Source organism: Triplophysa rosa, linkage group LG25 (assembly GCF_024868665.1).
Source record: "Triplophysa rosa linkage group LG25, Trosa_1v2, whole genome shotgun sequence".
Classification (NCBI taxonomy): domain Eukaryota; kingdom Metazoa; phylum Chordata; class Actinopteri; order Cypriniformes; family Nemacheilidae; genus Triplophysa; species Triplophysa rosa.
Window position 1 is genome coordinate 17,198,575 of NC_079914.1, and position 10,438 is coordinate 17,209,012.

Genomic DNA, 10,438 nt, shown 5'->3' on the forward strand with positions numbered 1-10,438 from the left:
TACTTTAAACCCTTTTGTTTTTAAACACAGCACTAACAGCTGAGTTCACTAATAGTAAGTTCAAAGCACGCAGCCCCTGAATTGGGACACAGCTTGTAAGTGAACTTTGAATTGGAACAGTACTTGGGCTGCTCCTGATGACGTTTCACGAGTCCACAAGAACACAAGTACAGACAAGAACGCATATTGAGAAACGGCCTATGAGTCATGAAAAAACACTAGGCGAGAAATACCCGGATGGACTACTACTCCCGCTGAGATTCGTAAGTGTCGATCGGATGGACACTCATCTATCCCATGATGCCACAGGAGCTGAGCAATGGTCAAACTTCAAAAGTAAATCAAATAAATATAGCGGAAAACTTTAAGGCGGACGTCCATTTTCAATGTAAGTGCCAATAAATGAATTTCTCGTGACTAAATTATGTATTTATCAAGGCTCACTTATGGGTTGTTGTTTATACATCAAAGGTCAAAGAGCATACCCTGATAGCACACATTCATCTGGCTTACGTCTATTTGACGTCTGCATTTACATCTGCAAGACATCTACAATACATAGTTTGCTCATCTGCAATACGTCTCGGAGATGTCTGCTGTTAGACGTCATACATCTAGGAGACGTCTGTAAGATGTTTATGATTTAGAATGGATGTAAAGCTGCTCTTTCTAAAATGTTAAGCAGATGTTTTTACACAGCAGATGTTTTCCAGATCTCCAGGTCTTTAGCAGACATATTACAGACGTTCAGACGTCTCCGAGACGTATTGCAGATGAGCAAACAATGTATTGTAGATGTCTTGCAGATGTAAATGCAGACGTCAAATAGACGTAAGCCAGATGAATGTGTGCCATCAGGGTATGGGTCACATGACCATAAAACATGGCGGATGCAGTATGTCCGAAATCTATATTCATACTACTCCCACTCATACTATATAGAACGTACTGTTTTAACGACTGATGGCACTTATTTAAATTCAGTACGTACTGTCACAGTATGCCATTTCGGACGCATCAATGGTTATTGTTGGTTATTATTAAATTATTATAAAAATAAACATTACTGTTTATGCTTCTGTATTATTTAAAAAATAGCTTCAATCTTTATACAACCGCAAAATCTAAAATATGAAAGTGAATATGTGAAAATGAATTAAAATGGTAGTACAATAATCCATAAAAACACTCATTAAAAGAGAAACTAAATAAAAAACAAACTTAGTCAACACAATCAAAGTAAATGTGATCAACGTCTTGTGACGACACCTGCATACACCACATCCTCCTCCTCTTGAACTCTCTGTGAGAAACACAAAGGATAAAACAGTAAATAGAAAGCACTGTAGGAGGACATGTAAGTATTTTAATGGAATGGTGGTCTTTTTATTATTACTTTATTATGAAGATTGGCATATCTACTCTCTCATCATGGTAAGTTTGGCAGACACATTGATCATTAGGCTCGAGCAAAGTATTCTTGTAATATACAAAATAATCAGCATTTGGGCAATTCCAGCGTTATGGATGTGACATAGAAACGTTCAGAGAATGTATTTGTTACCGATATACTGAACCATCTGTTTATATTTTACTGAACCCTTGATAGTGTTAAAACATCAGACAAATATCAGTTTTCTATTTTAAAAAAGGGAAATAAACCTGCATTATGGATGTGACAAAAAAGGACACGATTTTTGGGAGACGACAAACTTTTTATTTCTGTAAATTAAAATGTACAAACCTGAACAAACAAACCCAACAAATGGAGAAGAGATGACTCTTTATGGAAAATAAAATAGTTATTGCAGTGGAAATGCTGCGGGCGCCATCTTCTGCCAAGACGCGGGAATTCATTCAGCACGAGCATGACGATAGATGGCTAGCAGCTAGCCGTGAGTGTGCATAGGTTGTACACTCGTTATTATGATGCATCATGGGATTGAATGAGTGCACTAAATAATGTCCACTATGAATTCGGACACCACTAAAAATGGATGTCCCCTCAAATACTGCACTACATTAGGGTATAGGGGGCTATTTTGGACACAGCCCAGCACTTCATATGAACCCAAAAGGGAATAAGCAATATAGAGGATGAATATAAATGTGACTCACTCCTGGAAATGACAAACACTGTTAAAATCATGATTTACCCTGTTCTGTGCATGTGGTTTGTAGAATGTTGGATCAGCATAAGTGATCTCGTCTTTAGGTGTCTGATCTGTAACTATAAAGAGAGATTAAATACAACAACACAACTCTCATTCTTCATTAGAAGTCTAGAAGAATTTATTTATAGTTCATCTCTCCTCTGACAGTATGTCTGATCATCTGTATCTGTCATTTACCTTGTTGTTGTTGTTGTTGTTGTTGTTGTTGTTGACGTGTGTTTGTGTGTTTTCTGCAGATGAAGAACATCAGAAGTGAAGCTACAATCATCAGAAATCCAACAGCACAAGAGAGAGGAATGATATAAACCAGATGTGTTTCTCCTCCAGGAGTATGAACATCTGTAATAATAAACCACAATAAAGCACCTTTAGAGTGAACACATGTGATCTGTAAATCTGAGTTCATGTCATTCAGAGAATACTCACCTTCATCATGTTGATGGATTTCATGTTTGTCAGAGTCTAAAGAGAGCAGAACCCAACATGTATTAATAATGGGTCACACATTTACATTTCTATGGTCATGCAATATGTTTCTGTATTTAAATGTTCATTTTCCCATATGTGTAACATATCAATAATATACAAACTATAATTGACATTTGCCTGTTGCTACTCCAGTGTTAATATGTGATTTAAATGAAAATGTCAATTAAAGCTTTTTTACAAATAATAATAGATGTTCATTCATGTATGCTCTCTTATCTTATTCTCCTCATCTCCTCATCTCCTCATCTTAATCTCTTGACAACATAAGACATCATGTGTCACTTAATGTCCGTCTCATCGTATCAGTCACACCTGAACCGCTAACTTCACTGCACTCATAATTTCTTCATCCTCATGTCATGTCAAACCTGTTTGAGTTTCTTTCATCTGCAGAACACAAGAAGATATTTTGAAGAATGTTGATAATCAAACAACACTGAACTCCATTGACTTCTATTGTATGAACATTTCTCAAAATATCTTCTCTTGTGTTCCACTGAAGAAAGACTCACACACGGATTTACAAACACTTCATGAGAGAGAATAAATGACAAATTGACACTTTTTGATTTATTTATTTTGTATTCATTAATAACCAGTTCATCATCGTTTGACTCAACTAGAAATGCCCACCCGACAAAGAAAAAACATTTCTGGATTCCCAAAGAACCTTCCAGTCAATAAATACCATTCGTCTTATTTGACCTGTTTATAGTCTGAAGAACTGAGAGGTTCTGCACATGATCAATACAGCCAAACATATCTTCTGTGTCTTTGTTTAGTGTCTTTATTTACTTATGAGTGTAGAAGAGCTCAAATAAACAGACAGATGATATAAAACTACTCACCATTAACAGTAAGACTGAATGTCTTGACTCTCTTGATATCTCCAGTAAGAATCTCGAGTGAATAAAGTCCAGAGTGTTGAGATGTGATGTGTGTGATGGTGAGATCTCCAGTCTGATTGTTCATCTTCAGTCTGTCTCTGAACATCTCATCATCATCAACTATAGGATTAATATTGACTGATCTCTTGATTCTGGCGATGCGGATGTGTTTAAACCTCCACTCGATCTCATCATGTGTCTGTATGTGAGTGACATCAGTGTGTAGAGTAACAGAATGTCCCTCCATCACTGACACTGACTTCACTTCATCACCAAACACACCTGAACAACACAAACACACACAGATATTCAGTGACAGATTCATGTTTTCAGCTCTCAACATGAAGTCATTGTTGTTGTGTTAAAGTGAGTGATAGTATGATAAAGAAAGTATTTTTCCCCAATAACTGACCAGTCATTGTAATTTATGGATAACTGTTGTTTTTTTATCCTAAAGGGTTCATTTGCAAACTGTATAAAAATACACAAATTATTTAAAAAAAATTAAGGAAGTACAAAAGATTCTTTAATTTCTGGTTCCCCAAAGAATCTTCAAGTCAAAGTTTATTTAACAGAATAATTTCTTTCTAAAAACAACCTTTGTCCACTACAGAGGATCTTTGGTGTTAGGTCATCAGGACACATTTCTTAATACTTTGGGACACAACAGAAGTGTGTGTGAACTGAACTGTGCATCATTTATCACTGTGGTGACACAACATACATTCATTGACTACAAACTCCTCTGACACACGTGTGAAGTGTTTTAATAGTTTTATTTCATGCGTTCTGAAGGAGAAATGAACCGCTGTGCCAAGATCAACGCTTTTGCAAAAAGAGAAATGTGTCGTTCTTCATGAAACCATTCAGCCAAAAAAGGCTCTTCTACGGCATCGTTTAGCACATTTATTGTCAAGAGTTATTGGAGGATTAAAGATGGTGAAAATTCCTCTTACAAAAACTGTAACTACAAAAGAATGTGTTGATGAATATAAAGTGTTGAATCAGTTTGTCTACTGACACAGATCAGAATATGACATTATAAACTGAGATTTGTTTAAAACAATATTGAACTAACGGCTTAGATTAAAATAACACAGAAACAAAGTCAACTTACCCATCAGACACGAGCACAGACAGAACACAAGTAACACGCCAACCATCTTCAGGACATGAAACATGAAGCGATGTGAAAAGATGAAACATGAACTGAACTCAATGAAAGCGTTACAAGTGAATCAGTTTATAAATGTCATTTTGTGTGTTGACTAAAGTTGACAGGAGGTGGAGAGGTGTGGCTTTAAGTGTGTGTGGGGGGGGGTATATCATACTGATATAGTGAAGTGTTTTGATCAATAAATATTGACTGAATGATGTTTTTGATTGGATGTCAACAGGTTTGTGTGAGGGTTTGCTTTAGAAGTGAAGAATGGCCATTGACTGTGAACAGTATTTAAAGTCATGCTGGTGGAATATATATATACAGTATATACAGTATATTCCACCAGCATGACTTTTAATTTGTAAAAGTAAAAACAAATTGTGGCCTAACGGTTCGAGTCGGACCTGTAACCTGACGGCTGCTCCCCGGACGCCACAGCAAAACTGCTCCGGTGCGTGACGTCACTTCATCTGATGGTGTGACGCTGGTTTAAAACAAGTGTTCGTGTTTCTCACTCTTTGTCACTGTAGTATCCTGGTGGTTTCTATCCATGATAACTATGTCAGTTATTCCCAAACAAATGAATGAATATGATAATGTGGAGACTCTTCTAAGAAATGAGCATTGTGTGAAAATATATACTGCGTGTAAAACTGTGTGAGGTTGAGACGACTGCAGTTATTTGTGTTGATTTATCAGATCATCACGTGTGAAACATCATGTACATTTAACAAACGTGTGAACTTTATTTTGGGCTGTACAGAGCAGTATATGCAGAAGTGTTTGTGATCTTGTATTCAGGTCTGAGGTCACTGTGTTCCAGAAGTGTTTTTTTATTTTAACTCTGAAAATGTGCTCATAGCTGCAATTTATTACCATTTATGGGTATTCAAATAGAAATGATATATTCTCATATAATTCCTTATAGCCCTGCATGTTCAAAGAGTATCAAACACTTTATATATACTGTATATAATATCGTGTTCCTGTGGCTCAGTGCCAGAGCATCAGCAGTGGAAAAGATCCTGAGTTTGATCCCAAGAACGCATTGGGTGTCGCCTTGGAAAAATGTGTCAAATGAAACATAACAAGCTCATACAGGTGTGGTGAACGGTGATTTACTGACAGTTTAACTATATTGATCAAAAATCAGTGTAACAACAAACTCAATAAATGATAAAGAACTTCAGAAACACAGAATCAAATCTTTTCTGTTGTCAATACATCGCTGGTCAAGCACCAGAGGAGTTTGATCCTTTTTAATGTTGTGATATGAGTCAAGCGCCTCTGTCATCTCAGATTCATGTCAAAAACACAAAAGACAAAAACTCAATGATGAGAAGCACTTCACAACAGAGCTGAAACCCAGAACAAGTCAGATATTGATTCATTGTGTTGAGCGTTGACCATTCATGTGTACAAGAGTCAGACGAGCGAACAGAAGACGAGTTAAAGGCCATCACAACACACGGCAACCATTAAACTATCACAAATATCTTTCTCTCACATTACCTTCACAAGTTCTCAGTTTCCTGTGGAACAGTTGAATAGAGAAGAAACACACAAACATACTATTAAAGACTTTTACTATGTGTAACACAATAGTACAAGTAATGTATCCAATCAAAATAACAACAAATGACATAAATAAATCAATAAATACAAATAAAGTTATTGCCAGGAGAATAGTTATATGCCTGTAGAATACGACAGGCCTTCTGGGTTTTGGAGGGTAAGAATAGTTTATCGTAGTAAGCACTGTAAAGCGTGGCTTTGACCAGAAAATGTACATTTATGGAACTACAAATAATCAAATGAATCAGGAAGTGGAGTTGGTGAGCTGAACAGATGCAGTCAGTGGTGAGAAGCCTGTGGTTTTCACACTGAACTCATTTAAACAAAGATGGGTTAAAGATGGAAGGGTTTTTTTCAGTAGATGATCTATACAATGATTTTTTATATCTTATGTATGGGAGCGACATATTTTGAGTTTTGACAACGTGTTTGTTGGATCAGTGAAGTGTTAAGAAGTTAATGTGTGTATGTGTGCATGTGCGTGCGTGTGTGTGTGTGTGTGTGTGCATGCGTGTGCACGTGTGCGCGTGTGCGTGTGTGCGTGCGTCAGGTTTGGCTATTATGAGAGCCACATTTTTTAAAATTATTTAAAAGATTATATTAATTAAATTATTATATTAATTGTTATTAAAAAACTATTATGTACAATATTATCAGTGGCAACTTATTCATTTAAATTCCATTTTATTTATAAAGCGCTCTTTACAATGTTGCATTGTTTCAAAGCAGCTTTACAGGATGAAAACAAAAGAAAAAGAAAAACACAGTAAAGGAAGAATACAGTCCAGTATATGGTATAGAAGAGGTAAGATCATTCTAATAAAGCAATGTAAGTGGAAGTTACAGATAATCTAATATCAAGACAACACAGCCCAGTGGCCAGGAACCAAACTTTAATGATGAATAAAAGGAGAAGAAATCTAATCAGGAGGAAGAATCTTATTTTTACACAACAACTGCTATATTCATAGTGACAAATAAATCAGTTGTTAGTTTTATGTTATGTTTTATTCACACGAACATAATACTGTACTTTCCTGATGTACTTCAGCTGTACATTAGTAGGAGTTTGATCCTGTTTAATGCTCGTGTAAACCACCTCTGTCATGTCAAGTCTCTGAAAAAAGAGAGAAAAAATGTGTCATTAGAATTGAGGGATTAGAGACCCATTCAAGGGTCAGAAGGAAAGTCAGATATTGATGGATTAGAGTTTTGAGCACGTTGAGCTTTCATTTTGAAAACCAATGTGAGTCTGGTCATGGTGCACTAACTAAAGGATTGAATTTATTGGATAAAAAAGTAAAATCCAGTTAAGCTTTACAGATCTTTGTTGCAAAAGGTTTAAACGACGTGTATCACGCGATCTTAACTTTTTTATTTCGGTCATTCAGCTTCCAGGGAAGATTTTTAAACAGTTCTCATCTATTCAGGGGTTGTCTTCATTATTTGGTCGAAGCAATCCATTTCAAAAGTCATTTTTAAAATAAAATTGTCTTGACGATCACAAGACACAATGCATGATGGGAAATGGAGTCCTTGACTAAAACACAGGCAGAAACACAGAGCAAAATGGAGCCAGTAACAAGGTGTAACAATATGTCTACAAAAGTAATTTCAAACATTTTACAAACACCTTCAGATTAATTAAGATGTTTTTTAGATTATTAAAAACATTTCAGAAGTGTCTATATAATTCTCCATGCACATGAAGTGTGAGGTTTCATTTCCATTAGGATGTTGCCTCAAAAGGGAGCTGATGATTCAAAGCAAACCAAGAAAGACAGAGGTATATAAAATAAAAAGAGATATATATAATGTGACGGACTGACACCTGTCTGACATAACTGACACAGAGAGACAAACAGATGATTTACCTGCGCGTTGTGTTTGTAGAATGTTGAATCAGCGTAGATGTTTTGTTTTTCATGAATTTGATCTGTAACAATAACGACAGAAGAAGATGTTTTATCTGTCGGAACATCACTTGATATCGCAAAGCGTTTCCCAACAGTATTACATTGTTGAATATAATATATGATATTCTGTGCAAATAAACTACTGAATTAACCAGAACATTCATTATGAAACAAATCATTAAATAAAGATCATATTTATCTGAAATAAATATTTCTTATTTACCCTGTTGTTGTTTGTTTGTGTGTTTTCTGCAGATGAAGAAGATCAGAAGTGCAGATACAATCATCACAGGTCCAACAACAGCACAAGAGATCACGACCATATGAACTGACTGTGTTCTTCCTCCTGGAGTATAAACATCTACTGCTGGAATAATAAACAACAACAAGCACCTTTACTGTAAGAGTGAACACATCTGATCTGTGAGGTCATTTCGTTCAGAGAATATTCACCTTCATCATGTCCTTGATGGATTTCATGTTTGTCCAATTCTAAAGAGAACAAAAAGCCTAAATCATCAGAGGCACATGGTAATGATGGGTCGCAAATTTATATTTCTATTGTAATATGCTAAATGTTTCACACTTTTTCACATTTTCCACACCAACATTTAAAAACTATATAAAATTATAAATTCAGATGTAACTGACATTGGCCTGTTCCTTCTCTGGTGTTAATATGTGATTTAAACGAATATTTATTCAAAATCAAATAAAAAAAACGTAAAAAAATAAAGAATAATAATAACAAAATATAAGTACAAGCTTTATTGTAAATAATAAAAGTTCTTTATGCTATCTTATCTTATTATTATAATCAAATGTGAAGCTAATGTTACTTCATCTTTAAGAGATTTATAGCTCATTCTATGAGTTCTATGTTTTTTTTAATAAATTATTTATTCATTTTATTTTTCTCGGACGCGCGCGCGGGCCTGATCCCCATTTAACTTCCGGTTTGTGTTTTGCTAGTGTCTAATAATATAACTATTTATCTTTAATTTAATGTATGTTAATATTCATTTGTATTATTATTTTACTGTATATTAATTGAATTAAAAAACGATTTGTTGAATTTTGTTGAATGTTCATTTATTAAATAAACAATTTGTTGAATGGGTCCTGTAGTTCGGTCGTATTTAAAGAAACCGTATGGTACACTGACATCTAGCGGTTGAGTTTGGTATCGCAGTCTAAATTCAAAAGATTGGAGAGACAAGTTTAGCCAAGTGACGCTTCTTCTCGGTTTCTTTTGCTTGTTATCAGAAATAATCTACAGGCGCTCTAACGGTTGTGAATGTGTACCGGAAGTTCAGTTGGGGTCACAAAAGTGCGCATGCGCAGTAACGTTTATGTTGTTAAGATTAAACTGTCTGCAGTACAGTACATTCTTATGATTGTATGTATGGACTGTTACATTACTGTTTCCACCACCATGTCCCTTCAGTGGCTCAGTACCGCGTCACATCTTGTTTGACAGTCAGTGAGACATAACATTAAAGATAATATCATATCATGCATATCAAAATGATAGTGTTGAGTTTTAAGACAAACGCTTATTCTGCAAGTGTCACTCAGGATACAAAATAGAATACAAACATTGAAATATTAAAACAATGCTTGATTACCTAATGTACAAAAATCTGGTTGCATCAAGCATATAAAAGCCACAATCCTTAAGGACTTATAAAAATGTACATATCACTAATCTCTTACAGTGTAATATTTGCATCATTTGGACATATAAAGGAAAATAGCGTTTTGTTTTAGTGTGATCATTTGACAAAAAAAAATGTTTTGAGTAGTCTAGTTTTGATGAAAAACCAGAGGACCCCACAAGATCATAATTTAAGACCTTATGGGAGAATAAACAGATGATATAAAACTACTCACCATTAACAGTAAGACTGAATGTCTTGACTCTCTTGATATCTCCAGTAAGAATCTCGAGTGAATAAAGTCCAGAGTGTTGAGATGTGATGTGTGTGATGGTGAGATCTCCAGTCTGATTGTTCATCTTCAGTCTGTCTCTGAATATCTCATCATCATCAACTATAGGATTAATATTGAGTGATCTCTTGATTCTGGCGATGCGGATGTGTTTAAACCTCCACTCGATCTCATCATGTGTCTGTATGTGAGTGACATCAGTGTGTAGAGTAACAGAATGTCCCTCCATCACTGACACTGACTTCACTTCACCTGCATCATCAGACACACAAACAGAGACAGTCG

The 10,438-nt window shown here is 35.4% G+C and overlaps 2 protein-coding genes across 5 annotated transcripts in view; both read right to left on the reverse strand.

The window, feature by feature from the left end:
• Nucleotides 1-10,438, reverse strand: part of LOC130549048 (natural killer cell receptor 2B4-like) — a 176,806-nt gene that overhangs the window by 69,369 nt on the left and 96,999 nt on the right. The window lies entirely within an intron of this gene.
• Nucleotides 5,804-10,399, reverse strand: LOC130549071 (uncharacterized). 3 transcript variants are annotated; one of them, XM_057326228.1, is made up of 5 exons: nt 10,097-10,399; nt 8,657-8,695; nt 8,427-8,567; nt 8,162-8,223; nt 5,804-7,404 (listed from the first exon to the last, which is right to left on the reverse strand). In XM_057326228.1, exons 1-5 carry the CDS (start codon nt 10,380-10,382, stop codon nt 7,288-7,290), a joined length of 645 nt encoding a protein of 214 aa, XP_057182211.1. In that variant the 5' UTR covers nt 10,383-10,399; the 3' UTR covers nt 5,804-7,287. The 3 variants fall into 3 exon arrangements, with proteins under 3 accessions (XP_057182211.1, XP_057182210.1, XP_057182212.1); XM_057326227.1 differs by having other exon boundaries at nt 8,427-8,570; XM_057326229.1 differs by lacking the exon at nt 8,657-8,695 and having other exon boundaries at nt 8,427-8,570.